At 39.6% G+C, this 16,017-nt stretch overlaps 1 protein-coding gene across 4 annotated transcripts in view; it reads right to left on the minus strand.

Annotated features, from left to right (window-relative positions):
* The window catches only part of DNM3 (dynamin 3), a 386,126-nt gene that overhangs the window by 223,795 nt on the left and 146,314 nt on the right, over positions 1-16,017 (minus strand). For all 4 annotated transcript variants that reach the window (XM_080649442.1, XM_080649441.1, XM_080649440.1 and 1 more), the window contains one exon: positions 9,439-9,490. In XM_080649442.1, the coding sequence (XP_080505568.1) occupies positions 9,439-9,490 (52 nt within the window). The remainder of the gene's footprint in view (positions 1-9,438; positions 9,491-16,017) is intronic.

Raw genomic sequence — 16,017 nt, forward strand, 5'->3', positions numbered from 1 at the left:
AGGCAGCCGGGGAAAGGAAGGCCCTGGCCAACAGCCGGCAGCCACTAGGGACCCTACCCGCGCATGAATTTCAAGCACTGGGCCTCTAGTTTTTATAATAAAAAATTGAAGTAAAACCCCAAGCCCATCACTTACTATGGAACAACTTTGAGAAAGTCATGTTAAGGCTGTGACTCTCCATTCCTCATCCATCAAATGGAGAATAACTTCATAAAGCTCTTGGAAATATTCAGTGAGACAATCCATGTACAAATCTGTTTTAATACGAGCCACTGCCCCCCCCCCCCGCCACACACACACAAAGCAATTAATAAATGCTAACTATTAGCATCGTTAGAAGACAGGAAAGTGGACTACCCCTTGCTCTAAAAAATAGAAAAAAAAGACTTATGCCATGTTGGTGCTCAAAACTGGTCTGGCCTTTGAATAATATAAGCTACACACAAGAAACGAACAAGCCTACGTTCGTTGACTTCATGTAAAGGTGAAATTTCAATATTTAAAAAATCACAATCTTCTTGTACCATACAAACCATAGAAGCTATGAGAGATCTGCTCATATTGAAGTGTCTAGAATGAGAAGAAAAGGGGTGACTACATGAAAGGGTGACGGACTTACAACAAATAAAATTTTGCACTGACATGTAAGGCTCCTATCTGGAAAATCTGTAGCCTATGATTAGAAGATAAATACATTTTTCAGGGGGGAAAAGAAGATTGTTCTCAAATGGGAGTATCTCATTACAAAACATCATTTTTTAAAATTATGATAAAACGGCCCAGCAATTTACACTAATGCCAGGATTAATGTTCTGACATTTAGGCCCCTGACAATGAGACTCAAGATAGACCAGAATCTGGCGTAATGTCAAGAATGGAGCTCACAAGGCTGACCATCAGATTCCCGTGCCCCCCCTCTCCCCTCACTGACACAATCAACACAAGCTTTCTTTTCTATAAATATATATCTCAGGACACTTTCGATGAAATGGCTTAAGAATGTCAAGATGTCTCCATATTTTGAGGATCATGGGCTACAGGGGTGGGCAAACTTTTTGACTCAAGGGCCACAATGGGTTCTTAAACTGGACCAGAGGGCCGGAACAAAAGCATGGATGGAGTGTTTGTGTGAACTAATATAAATTCAAAGTAAAGGAGCGGGGGGGAGAGCAAGAGAACCCTCCACTCTTTCGGCTCCACGGGCCGGATAGAACAGCTGAACGGGCCGGATCCGGCCCACGGGCCGTAGTTTGCCCACGGCTGGGCTAAACATTCTGACTCCGTCAGGAAAAGTTCTGTAATATTACTGCACTGAATGTGAAGAGATTCATACTTTAGGGACAGAAACTATAATTTGCCTTGGTCATGATGAATTGGGGACATACTTATATGTTGGGTGGATTTGGTTTCAATATGGAAAGCAATGGGCAAAAATAACAAAAGAGCTCGATTGGAAGTATCTATAAGAATTTATTGGCTTCTGTTTACTTTTATTTTCACTGTGATAGCGAACCAGGGACATCCTTTCAAAAGGACCTTCTGGTATAGGACAGGGACTGCATCACTAACCAGAGATTCTAGGGCACCTTTGTAGGCAATGAGGTTTTACTATTTGTCCTTTGCTAAACCCTTAATTTGATGAATTGAAAGGACTGGGGTCTCTCAGTATTAACAAACTAGAGGCCTGATGCAGAAGATTCATGCAAGAATGGGCATTCCTTCCCCTAGCTGCCAGCACCACCTTCGCTCCGGCCTGAAGCCGCCTTTCCGCCTTCCCACGCTGTCCAGAGGCCCGGAGCAGCTGGGGCGGTGCAGAACGCCTGCGTCCTGCCCCGCCCCCGGTTGCTTGGCGCCTGCATATGCAAATTAAGCCTCCATGTTTGTTGGGTTAATTTTCATATTCACTCCTGATTGACTGGTGGGTTTCACAAAGGTATGGTCAATTTGCATCTTACACTTTTATTAGTGGAGATAAATTAGCTTCTCTACACTGGAATCTCAGTATATGAACTGGTGGGAGACCTAGGCCAATAGCTGAAAGCCATTTGGTTCGTCTTTACATTCCACATGGTAACTACATTGAGTTCCACCATCTTCTTAAGGCTTCCCTGTAACTTCCATTCCCCCAGCTCTCAACAAACAGTCCAGCCTCTTATCAAACAAATTGAGATCATCAGGAATGAGGCATACAATAGTCTTTTTTCCTCGCTGTCTGTGACATTTCTCTGTCAGCAGAAATTTTAATAGTATTGCATATTCAGTCATTTTATTTTTCATTTATTCATTTATAAATATATTTAAATATTTTTATGAGGAATGACTTTACTTCATAAGCAAAATATACTAATATACTAATAAGAAAACTTACTCAATGGCAAAAGAATCAACCCAACCCCATAATGGCCAAATATGGCTTATACTAGAGAACCAAGGATGGTTAGTACATCTATCAATATATATATAAAATACATTACATAATTTGTTCATAATGTAAGAATGACCATCTCAATGAAATTCACTACTGTGGATTCATATACTTGCATATACCATTGGGTCTATAACTGGTTCAGCTGTTTTGGAAAAACTAGAGCACAAATTCCTTAGGGAGATTGTTAAATAACTATGGAACACTTATGCTGTGGAATGTACAATACCATGCATCAGTAAAGAAGTTTTGTCATCTTTGGTCTGTGTACTTACATGGAATGATCTCCAAGACATATCATTAAATGGATTAAATAAATTCAACTTTCAAGATATTTACTGAGCATCTACTATTCACCAGGTTCTAGATGTTACAGATACATCAATGAATAAGAGACAAAATTCTTTGCCTTTGTAGAGCTTACAACTATTGTGTAAAATGTGTACAATATATGACCACTTATATTTTTTAAAATCCCAAACCATGTGCCTAAACCATGTGTCTGTCTGTGTACATGTGTGTACCTATGTTTGGGTGTGCATGTATACATATTCTGAAATGATAATAGCAATTACACTTATAGAGGTGAGTGGAATTTGGTAGGAAAATTTTAGGATGTTGGGATATGTTGATGATTTCTGAAACTTGTAAGTAGTCCTAAAAAAGAGACTAGTGACTACTAACACTAGCTTGCAGAAAGTAGGGAGGAAAGAAACCCTGTTTTGAATTTCTTTTTAAATAAAGATCTTTTCTGCTTGCAGACTACAATTCAAGAAGGTTGTCTGGAGATTATAGGTTTTGGAAATCTCACACTCCAATCTACAGTAAAAGCAACAGAAGACACATTGTTGGGAAACAAAACACAATAAGGCTGGGCCAAGGAATAAGTCAGCTGTGCCTTCCTCTCTTGATTCTTATAGCTAAAAAAGTAAATTATCAGCCAATATATCCTGGCCCTAAACATATTCACATCAAGAAAATTTTATCCCCACTTATCTTCAGCTGCCCACACCTTCTAAAGACTAACAATGTTCCACGAACATCTATAGCTTTCACTTGTTTGCCCTCCTCTAGCATCTGTTTCTGCTTGTTCCAATAACGTCTCTGATGCTTGGGTGTCATCCCCTGGCCTCTTAAACCTTGGGATACAACATCCCACTCACTGACTTCAACCTCTAACCCTACCACCTCTTTGCCTTAATCCTGGTACATATTTCTCTAATTCCAGTAAAACCCCCAGCACCCTGACTTGCCCACTTCCTTCCCATTTGCAGTCAACATTATCTTTTGTATTTCTGGGCATAAGCTCAGATTATATTCCTGTTTCTCTTCAGTTAGGTTGGGCCAAATGACTTAAGTGAAGATCAATGGAATGGAAATGAAAATGTCATTGCTGGGCTTGTTCTTGAAAATCTCCCTCACTCATGCTTCTTTCTCTTTCTATCTGCTAGAAAAAATGAAGAGAATTCCAAAGACCATGCATGACTGACCATATGAAGCAGGGCTGTTCCCATTTCAATGACCTTCACAGGATTGTTAAACTGATATTATAGTAAGCTACTGAAATTCTTGGGTTGTTTGTTACTTGCTTGGCCTGTCCTGACTAATACATCAATCAAAACCATTCATATTAGATGACACAATCTTTTATTCCTATCTCTCTTTAACTCATCTGCTCTCCTGACCATACATGTGCCTCCCTAAAAGACCCCAGCTCAGGATATCAATTTCTTGGTGTGCTTTCTCTGCTTCACGCTACCTTTCAGATGTAGAGTCGAAGAGCAATTCACAAGACCAAGAGGACTGATATGACTTTAGTCCCTAATACTGCACAGAACCTTCTACCAGCCCAACTACTGAACAACTTCCCCGAAGTTTCTGGACTCTTTGAAAACATTTAGTACTATTGTACCTTTCCCTTGAAATAACCTTCATGACCTTGAAATGTTCTCTTTCCTTGGTTTTCATTCTACTACTCTCAGAGTTTTTCTACTTATCTCATCAGTTCCTAGACTAATTTTAAGTTCCTCATTCTTCTGGACTCTTCTTTCTCCATCATCCTTTAAATCCCAAATTTCCCTCTATATGCTCATCCTCTGTAAGTAATTTCACGGCTTCAGCTACCAAGTATACATTGAAAACTGTAAAACTTCTATCTCCAGTGTAGACACGTCTTGAACCTCAAACTCTACTGATGTCACCAACAGGCACAAAAATATATCCCAGACTGAAATCACCACCTTCTTCTCCCATTGCCCCTGAAATCTGCTACTCCTTCTTCTGCTCTCCCAACAGTGGATCCCTTAGCCATAGCCTGGGAGGATGACTTAACATCCCCAAAACAATTTCTAACTCTTTCTACCTGCTAAATGTTCCTTCTCCTACATACCTCCCACTATTGACATTTGTATTTTCTTAATGATATTACCTCAAAAACCTCTTCCAAAATTTCCATCTCTCTAGTTTTATTTCTCCAAACCATTCCTTATGGCTGACACACAGATCTTTTTAACATACAAATCAGATGGTAACCCTTCTTTATTGGAAATCCTTCAATGGCTTCCTACTACCTTTGGAATAGGTTCTGTCTCTTCTAAACTCTATACACTTTTATACAACTTCCCAGTGGACTTTTATTCCAATCCCCCCCAGTGATTCATACTCAACAAACACCATTCTGATTCCAAATCTGGATTTTTCACTATGTTCCTTTCTCCATGAAGAGCACCACCATCTCACTTGTGCCTAAATCATGTATCTGAACAGCATTGCTAATGATCCCCAGATGTCTCCAGAACACTCATCTCATCACAACTCCTTTGGACTCTCCCAAACTCATGAGCTTGTCCTTGAATCCAGTATAGATAGCCTAGCCCAGATCATCATCCTCTCTTGTCAGCAACAGCCTCCTGACTAGTCTTCTTTTTCTAACGTTTTTCTGCTTTCAGAACTTTCTCCACACTACAAGCAGAAGGAGTTTTCTAAAACATTCATATGATCATGCCTAAAACCTTACAATGATATTCCACTGCTTTGAGCATCATAAAAAAGTATCATTAATGGAGCTTAGGTCCTAGTGAAGTGAAAGATGAAAAATCCTATATAATAAAAGCCTAATAGGCTAAGTGTCCAGTCGTCCGTTCAACCAATCAAAGTGTAATATGCTAATGATATGCTAAGGCCACTCAACCACTTGCTATGATGTGCACTCACCACCAGGGGGCAGACACTCTGACCGGTAAGTTAGTTTGCTGCTGGGGTCCAGCCGATAAGGACTGAGCAAGACAGGCCGGACATGCCCTGGAGCCCTCCTGCAGTCCCTCCCCACCTGGCCAACCTCCTGTATCCCTCCCCAGCCCCAATCGTGCCCAGTGGGGTCCCTCGGCCTGGCCTGCGCCCTCTCATAACCCGGGACCCCTCGGGGGATGTCAGAGAGCCCGTTTTGGCCAAACAGTGGAACAACCGGTCGCTATGATGTGCACTGAACACCAGGGGGCAGATGCTCAACACAGGAGCTGCCCCCTGGTAGTTAGTACACTCCCACAGGGGGAGCGCCGCTCAGCCAGAAGCTGGGCTCACGGCTGGCGGGTGCAGTGGCGGTGGCAGGAGCCTCTCCCCCAGCCGTGGCAGCACTAAGGATGTCCAACAGATGGCTCCCGAACTGTGAGAGGGCGCAGTCCAGGCTGAGGGACGCCCCCACCCCCAAATGCACGAATTTTGTGCACCGGGCCTCTAGTAATAAATAGGATGATAGCAAGACACTGGGGAGGGGTGTGTGATTTTAGATCCAATGGTCAGGGCCAACCTCTTGCAGAAATGATGTTTCAGTGAGACCTGGAGGATCAGAAAGAACTAGCCTTGAAGAAGGAAGCAGCCTTCAGTTTTCTTACTTACCAACATCATCACGGGGCTGTGAGCTCTCTGAGGACAGGGCTGTGATTTAGTCATCACTAGCTTAAACACCTACCCCAGTTTTTGTCACTCAGAGAGTTTCGAATACATGTTTGATGAGTGAAGGGATGAATGAAATTAAGTTTAAATTTACATTTTTGATCGGTCCAACCTGAAGCTAATTGTGTACTCATAAATTTCTATACATTTGCCGACATCAACTTGTGAAAGTTCTAAGCAAATTCTTAGGCAGAGAAAAGCAATTGTAATTTAGACTTTAAAGAGGAATTTTGCTTTCCTTAAATCCCTCTAACATATTTCAGTATAGATCCTGCACAGCAATTCTTCCAACCCAAAGCCTTAAATACACATTGGAATGGATGAACCACTGGCTAGGATCCTGCAGAATTTTCAGCCCACCAACCACAAAAGTCGGCATCAGTCAGCAGGCGGGACTCCATGGCTCCCTGGCTTTGAGCCTCTTGACTGATAAATTGCATTAATACAAACCTGAATCAACATCAGATATTCAGATTCATAAAGAAAATGTTTTCAAGTCATTATGATTCATTTATGCTAAGAAGGAAAAAAATAAAGGTTCCTAAACTATATTGTATTGTTTTTAATTATTGGATTTTACTCTGAAAAATAAGACATTCAGGCTCATAATCCATTACTTGCAAAATAAAAAGGTTTTTTAAACAAATTTAGCAGCAAAACCTGACAACATGAAAGTATTTATATCTCTCATTTAATATATCTGGTGTGACTATTCATTTGTCTAACTACAGAAAAATAATGTATTTAATTACAGGGTGCTATCTCTGACCCCACAGAAATATGTATTGTTTTTCTAAAATAAAATAAAAAATCTGACTTTCAAGGTACAACTGGACCCAAGAGGTTGGGGTAAGTACCTGTATCCTATGATAACAGTCCCCCCAATTCTATTATCTTCGGATTTATAAAACTTTAAAAATGTGTGGGCTTTGAAGTACTCAGCAAAAATAATATAATTGATAACTGGTTTAGAGTTTCCTTTCAGATCTGATTTAGAGTATGCATTTATGCCACTGTATCATTGCTTTTCCAGTAAGTATGTACTTCCATGAGGAAAGTTTTATAGGCAAATCCTTGTTCTGCACATTGCAACCTTTGGAATAATGTCATGGCTTCTAATTTTCCAGTGTTTCATTGTTCTCATCTTATAACTTTTATTATTTTCTTATACTTTATGTGTTTTCTCCCAAAAGTTTAAAGAAGTAGCACCTACCTGCTGGGAGCAAGGTATCTGCTCTTTACAGGTCACAAACCCAGGACCCAGCTGCAAACCTCATTGTGTATATTACATCAGATCCTCCCATTCACCCTGCAGAAATCTTTTCTATTCTTCCCATCACGTAACTGAGCAAACTCAGGCTCACTTTGTCCAAGGCCATCTGGCTACTAAGTGACGGGTCATAATTTGAAGCAAGGGATGTCTAGCTCCAAAGTCCGTTTCTTCCAAAGTGACATGGAGCAAGTAACAGGCCCATGCTCCTATCTCATCCTCCATCTGTGCGTAGTTGGAAGGAAGGAAGACTTTAAGGCTGCTTCATCCATGTAGAAATGAGAGTAGAATCATTCCCCAAAACATGATTGTTAGAATTTGACAGAATTTTTACACTTTCATAAAATGAAGAGTATCTACTTTTAAAAAATTCAACTGTAAAGCAATATAAAATTGCAATCAATGTAAATTTGGTTTTGTTTTATTATTTTAAAAAATAACTACAAATAACTGGAATTTGGAGAGGTTTGTCAGCAAATATAACAAATCAGATGTTCAATATTCACCCACCTTGTAGGAGCATCATCAACATTTATTGGAAATAGTATTATACAAAGGCTTACACTATACAACAACATAGCATAAAAGGACAGAGATGGAGATCATTAATGATTTTAATTATTTTAAGGCCCATTAAAATTAGAGAAATACCAAAGCACCCACAATGTTAAGGGTTTATTATTACAGCATTTTAGAGTTTACTAGTTCATACCTTTCAATCACAGCAAGTTATTAGCAGTGAAGGGATGAACCCTCTTAAGAGGATTTTTATTTCAATGACAGGGTGTTATGGACAAGACAACCTAAGTTTAAAAAAAAATTAGTAGCAAGCGCTAGTTGAGTTAATCAGTTAAAGACAAAACTGTGCCCATGGGAAGCTAAATGAAAAAGCAACAGTAAAGCTTACAGAACTTAGCTCGTACAATTTGCCTTGAAGGCGGAAGATTGGTTCCCTGAAATAGCAAAGAATTATATGCTTTAGTTCAGAAAAAAAAGAGTTTTTAAAATAAAGTCTATTATTACCTCTTCTCCTTTCAAAACAATGGGAAAAAAATCTAGAGCAGAGGTTTCAATTTGTTCAATAATTGTACCTCTGCATTAAAAAACAACAGCTATAAAGTCATCATTGTTTTGACTTGAAAAGAAATAACAATGCAAATATTCATTATCACATAAAACATAAAAGAAGCAGCAAACTATCGGAGTTAATGCAATCTCTGTAGAGCGCTATTAGTCAGAGACAGCGGGTCAGCCCAAAACGCGAAAACTCAAAAGATCAGATCTTTTGAGGAATTAACATCTTTATTAACCAACAGGAATTGGGTGTGGCAGCAGTGAAATGCAACAACTGCCTTCTCTATGAGCTGTCCCTTCACTGTTATCAAGCTGTGCAAACGTGTGAACTAGTCAGCAGCATCAGAAAGCTCATGCAACTATTCACCATATTTTAACCTTAAACTGACTCACAGATTTGATGTTAAATCAAACTTACTGGTAATGTAAGCAAGCAAAGTAAGATACAAGGAGTCAAATTTGAAAAACAGAGCAAATAGCAGAGAAGTTATTTAAAATAAATCAATAGTGTTAACTGCATAATATAGCAAAATAATGAGAGAGAAAAAAAAAACACGATTTCCTCTAAAAACTTTAAAAGCCAAAACAAAACAAAACTGAAAGCTGCATTTCCAACAAAATTTGCGCAGGATTAATTTGCATTTTTAATAGTCAATCAAGCAATTTAGTTCAAACTCATTGGGGCATGCATGCACTAATTCTTTTAAGCAATTCCTACCTGATTTCCAATTGTGTTTTTCTTGTGAACCTGACTGCTCCTCTGCTGAGCACTGAGAAAAGCAAAGGAGAGCAGCACTGAAGAAACGTGTAAGGTATTTTTTTCTGAACAAGTAACAGATACTAAAATATATACAGGCTTTAAAAAAACGTATCAACAACTGAGGCAGAGCTACATAAAAAATTCACGATGGTATTCTGAAGCAAAACCAACTCAGTGGAACTCCTCGTCCCAATTAACAGTCACAAACCAAAAACACAGTAACACCACAGGAAGCATAGCTGCATTGCTGCATCAATAACAATAGAAGTCAAGGCAAGTATTCGGGACGTCCTGCGGGTATGCAGAGTAGATGTACTGAAAATGAACAGTTAATAGTTATTAAGTATATGCCATGTTCCAAGTGCTTTACAGATATTAGTGATTTTAATTAATTTTACCCTGTGAAGTAGGTACTACTATTCTTTTCGTTTTACAGATGGGGAGACCGAGTCACAGAGTAGCTAAATGGATTTCCCAAAGTTACTCAGCTAATAAGTGGTGGACCAAGTAGTCGGCCTCCAGATCCCAAACTCTGTGACATTTTACAATCTCTTTGCTTTGAATTCCACTATGTTCTGACAACTCCCATAGAACAAAGCCAGCTTGGACCTAGCTCCCCAAACCTAGACTCATATACATTTTTGATAACGCAACATCTCCACTTGGATGTCTAATGGGCACCTCAAACTTAATATGCTACAACCGAACTCCACCCACTGCGCTCCCCTTCTTAATTCCGTTATTTCCAAGTGCTTAAGCCCAAATCCTTGATTCCTCTTTCTTGCACACTCCACATCTGATCACCTGCAAATTCTATTGTTACTCCTTAAAAGGTATTTGAAACTCAACATCTTTTCACCACTTCCATTGCCACCACCTTGATCCACGCCACCGTGATCTCTCACTTCACTGTTGCAATCACTTTCTCTCTAGTCTCTGTTCCCTCACCAGTCCCCCTAACATCTGTTCTCAACACAGAAACCAGGGTGATTCTTTTTAAAAGGAGGTCCTGTTACTCTTCTGCTCAGAACTCTCTACTGCCATACAACACCATTCCCAGGGTAAAAGTCAAAGTCCTTCAATGGTCCACAGGCCCTACTCAACTACCCCCACCCTCCACTCTTTGAGTCATGTCCTCCTACTCTCCACCTCACTCATTGGAGAGGTTCAGCCACACTGATCACTTTTTTTTTTAACCCACCCAGCATACTTCCACCTCAAACCCTTTATGCTAGTTGCTCCTTCTGCCTAGAATAAGCTCCACCAGATAGGAGCATAGTTCCTGACATCACCTCCTTCAAGTCTTTGTTCAAGTTTATCTTTTCAGTGAGGCATACCATGACCACTCTGTTCAAAATAGCATCCTTCCCTTCTTCTAGGACTCTCATCCTCTTGACACTATTCCATTTTTCGCCTTCAAGAGTGCTATATAATTTACTAAATTTTTGTGTGTTTATTATCTGTCTTCCTCCATTAGAATGTGAGCTCCTTGTGAGCAGGGGTTTTTGTCTATTTCATTCGTTGCTATATTCCCAGTGCCTAGAAACCACCTGGCACACACTGTAGTTGGCTCTAACAAATATCTGTTGAATAAGAAGCCCAGTGAGGTCCACACCATTACAACACAACTCCAGGGGTTAAGAGCCAGAGATGATCCCAACAATTTAACCCCAGAGCCCACATGTTCAGGCACTGTGTTCCTCTATCAGTCAAAAGAATAAAGGCTTTCTGCCTGGCCCGTGTAGTTCAGTGGTTGAGCGTCGACCTGTGAACCAAGAGATCACTGGTTCAATCCCCAGTTAGGGTACGTGCCCAGGTTGTGGGTTCTATCCCCAGTAGGGTGTAGGAGGGCAGCCAATCAATGTTTCTCTCTCATCAATATTTCTATCTCCCTCTCCTTTCCTCTCCCTCTAAAATCAATTTAAAAAAAAATTTTTTTTAAGGCATGAAGGCTTTCTTTTGGTAAATCAATGAGTAAACATCGAAACCCTCTAACTGGCAGTTTCATAGTTTTTAAAGGCTATTTTGAAGATCGATGAAATAGTCCAAAATAGAAAAAAAGCTCAAGTCATTAATCAACTGTTTAAAGTAATGGGATATTATGGCTCAGGGCCACATCAGAAATCAATATCACACTTTTGAACCGCTGTTCAAAACAACAATCCTATATAATAAAAATCTAATATGCAAATTGCCCCCTCGACCGGGAGTTTGACCAGGGGGTGGGGCCAGCCGGCCAACCTCCCACATACCCTCCCTCCACCTGGCCCGACTGGCCCAATTGGGACGGGCCAGCCAGACCCCACCTGTGCATGAATTTGTGCACTGGGCCTCTAGTCTTTCACAATCTCCCACCAGTTTTCACTCGAACACCTGAAAACCCATATTCTACATTCAAGTGAAGCTGGGGAAAGGGTGGGTGGTGAAAGGCCATACTGTATTTGATTACTAAAGATATTTTGTGTATATTTTTGCTTTTCAATGTCCTCACGTTAGACTTTTAGCTTATTTCTCCTTTACTCATTTTTTGTTATTTTTTGAGTTTTTAGTTAAATGCTTAAGTTCCTTAATCACTATGAACATCATCTCTCTCCAACCATTTCCCCACATAATCCAAATCTACATTATTCTGAGTTTTGTGGTAAGGCTGTGAATGAGGTTGAGTTTGTGTCTGACTGTGACCAGGGGTCTGATGCACCCACACTGCCTTCTGGCTGCCTGCCAGGCCCTGAACATGGAGCGTGCCTACAGCAAGCATGTCAAACTCATGGCCCACAGGCCACACGCGGTCCACAATGAATACTTTTGCGGCCCAGCCAATGTAACGGTATGTGAGAAACGTTTTAATAAAAATTTCATAACTTAATTTTTACAGTATCCTGTTATATATAATTATTAATAACAAACATTTGCTAATGATTGATTACTATAATCGTGTTGCATTCATTTCCCTTATGTGCAGGCGCACCATTTTTCTCCACTAATACTAGCAGCGAATATTTTAGCAGCCAATTGCCACATCATTAGTCTTGTACTGACTTGTTCGGTGTGCACAACAGGAAATATTTTGCTTTCAGAAACAAGAAAAATAGGTTTATTTGCATTATGCTTATTAATTTGTGCAGTTATTCAATGTCTGGTAAGTTAATATTCAAGAAAAAATATTAATTTTTATTAAAATGTTCTATTATTTTGTGTTAATTATTACTCATTTATTTCAGCCCTTTGTATTCAGCATGTCTCTATTGAAATACTAGTAAACCTACGTTTCTATGAAAATTGAAGCTTTTGTTTTTTTGCGGCCCACATAAACTTAAACCTTGTTTATTTGGCCTGTGTTAGCCTTTGAGCTTGACATGCTTGACCTACAGCACTAGTCCATGTGGGGCCTCGGATCTTTACCCTGCAGGCTTTCCTCTCTTCTAAGAAGAAATGAAACTACTACTAATGTAATGTGATTATGCCTTCTTCCCAGGGATGGCCACCTCTTCCAAGTACCATAATTGTGTTTAGTGTGCGCATATTTTTTTTAAGATAAAATGTTTTAAAATAAATCACTGACTTGCAGTGATAACTCCAAACTATAACAGACCCAAACTAATGGGGACCTTGAATTCTGTGTAGGGTCCCTTAAAATCACATAAGAGAAAAGGGACTGGATATAAAGCAAAAGGCGCACGAGATTCTCAATGACTCCTTGAGCAACCTGAGCACAGTCTGCCCTAAATGCACCTCAGTTTCTCAGCTGTAAAGCGAGAATGAGTGCGTGTGTGTGTATGTGTGTGTGTGTGTGTGTGTGTGTGTATAAAAGACAGAGAGACAGAGTTAAGTCAGGGACCAGACAAGCTGTTTCTTAGGTTCCTTTTAGATCCAAGATGCCTCTCAGAAGCTTATGAGCTACACTAGGTGAAGGTACTTCCTCTGACGGAGGCTTCATCTACTAAACAATGCACTCGTAAGAACATGCAGAAGGAAATAGATTTATTTTATAACCAACCTCACATATTAGTTAAGAACAAATACTAATCATCTTTACTTTCCATCTAAAGAATACACTTTTTGTAGCAACTGGCCCCATCCCATAAACCCAAAGATGTTGTTAATGACATATTTAGGTACTTGAAGTTATTTCATAAGTAACATCATAAAAAATAAGTGCCTCATTAGAAAGCACCCTTTATCATAATCTTTATGCATGCAATGATAACTGAACTGAAATCATTTCAAAATACTTATTTAAAAATGTGTTCATGGGAAATCATGGAAAGACTTGCAAGTGAACTTGAGCCTTTGGACATAATCTTGTTCACAGGTCCTTAATTGGTTATCTGTGCAATATTGGAAAACAGACCTAGGTATAATGTTTTCACTTGACAAAAATTTGAGAGCACCAGCTACCTGCAAGGTGCTATGTGGAAGATATGAACATGAATAAGGTATGGCCCTGTAATCAGAAGCCTACAATTTCTCTAGTGTGGGTGGGTGGTGAGATACACACACAAAATACAAAGAACAAGCAGTAGCCCTGTAGGTTGCTTGTTGTAAAAAAAAATAATAATAATAACAAAATACAAAGAACAAAGGAAGAATAAGCTCTACAAAAGTAAACATGTGAGAATGTAATACAAAGCCCCCCACCAAGTGCTTCTGTTTCACATGTGAGCTATAATTACCCCATAGCTTCTTATTGTGTGTGTTTGTTGTTACGCGTATAAATTCCTACTACAATCAAGTCACTGTGGAAGGCTTTCTAGAACCCTAAAATACATGAAGCCAAACTAGGTTTAATGCTCTGAGACATAATGATTTTAAAAGTATATAACAAGAGGTTTAAATTTTTGTAAAAATAAGAACACATTGAAAGACATTCCAAGAAAAAGAAACCCATGTTACCATGTAGCTCAATGTTTTTTGCACGTTCATTTCTAGTTTCTGTCCTTGTCCATGTGCATACACAATAAAAGATTCAAATCACAGGAGAGTATGCCAAGGGGTTTATAACCATTTATCAAACAAATCCTATGCATGGTAATTGTTCTGCATCAGAGACAAACAAAAGGGATTATTCTGGTCTGATGTGATCTGAGACTTTCACAGAAAACTTGAAGAAAGGTAAAATTTTAATAGAGGAAGACAGCCAAGTGCATTCCAGGAGAATGGTGTAGTATCAGCAAAGCCAGGAGGTCAAAAAATGAGGCACATAGAAAAGTTGTGGAATGTAAAACTATTATAGTAAAATTATATAATCATAAACTCAGGGTTGTAAATGACCTTAAAAGCCATCAAGGACAGTAACTGAATGTGAGGGCCAATTAGGGAGAACTTGGCTGTTATGGTAAGAGGCAGACAAAGTATTCAAAGTTTCTGAGCCAGCAAATGGCATGATCAAAGCAGTGTTTTGTAAAAATTCTCTGAGTCTGAAGCAGAGAAGATAGGAAGCAGGCAGCCTAGACCCCTTCCTTCTGACTGTGAGTCCTGCCCAGCCTTCAAAGTCCAATCAAGTACCATTTCTACGTTATGCCTTCTTAGAAACCTCCAGTTATCTCTCCTTCCCATGAATTCCCAAAGATCTTGGTCTGCACCTGTATCATATAAACAGGATTGTGTCGGGCAGGTCTCTAATTCCTCTCTGACAATGTCTGTTCTTCGATGACCAATGGTATACTGCATGAATCTTGGTATCTCTACCTCTCTCACCATTGACATTACCTAGCACAGTGTTGGAAGAAGAGGTAAGAGACAGTTTCTACAGAGCCTTGGAAACCATACTGATGATTTTAAACTTTATTCTGAAAGTAATAGGGAATCCAGAAGGAATGATAAAGGACATACCAAGAGGCAAAAAGACCTGTAGTAACCCAAGCAAGAGAAGAAGAATTTTAGGGCACCAACGATCTGCAGGGCACTCTGTGAAAGTTATAAATGATGATAGGATTAGACAAATTCAGAAACTAGAATAGAGGTAGAGTCAAGTGAACTTGGTAAAGATGGAAGAAAACAAAGATGGGAACAAGGAGTAATGAATGACACTCAGGTTTCTGGTTTAAGCAACTGGAAGTTACCACCCACAGAGAGTGGGAACAATGAAGGAGATGTAGATTTAAGATTAGATGATGAGTTTACAGAAAATCAAGTTGAGGCTTCCCTAGGATGGATAAGTAGAAATGCCCAGTATGTAGCTGATGATGGCACCCAGTCTAGGAAGAAGTTCTGGAATGGAGACCTAGGTTTATAGTCATCAGATAAAGTTAGTAACTGAAACCACTGGTGAATGTTGTCATATGAAGAACTCACAATTGTCCATTGGATTAACTATTTTGTCCTGGCCAAAAGCAGTCTCAACAGAGCGGTGTGGAAACAAGACTGCAGGGGCTGAAAAATGAGATAGAAGTGACAAAGGAGGAGGAATGTGGACTCTACATGAACCTAAAGAGAGCTCAAATGAACCAAGGAAATGGAGTCGCTCGGAAATGCAGATTCCACGGCAAGAGTCAGCTGTGCCTCTCCCTCCACCATCATGCTTAGTTTATAGAGGAG

The sequence above is a fragment of the Plecotus auritus genome, assembly GCF_963455305.1.
Source record: "Plecotus auritus genome assembly, chromosome: 12".
Lineage (NCBI taxonomy): Eukaryota > Metazoa > Chordata > Mammalia > Chiroptera > Vespertilionidae > Plecotus > Plecotus auritus.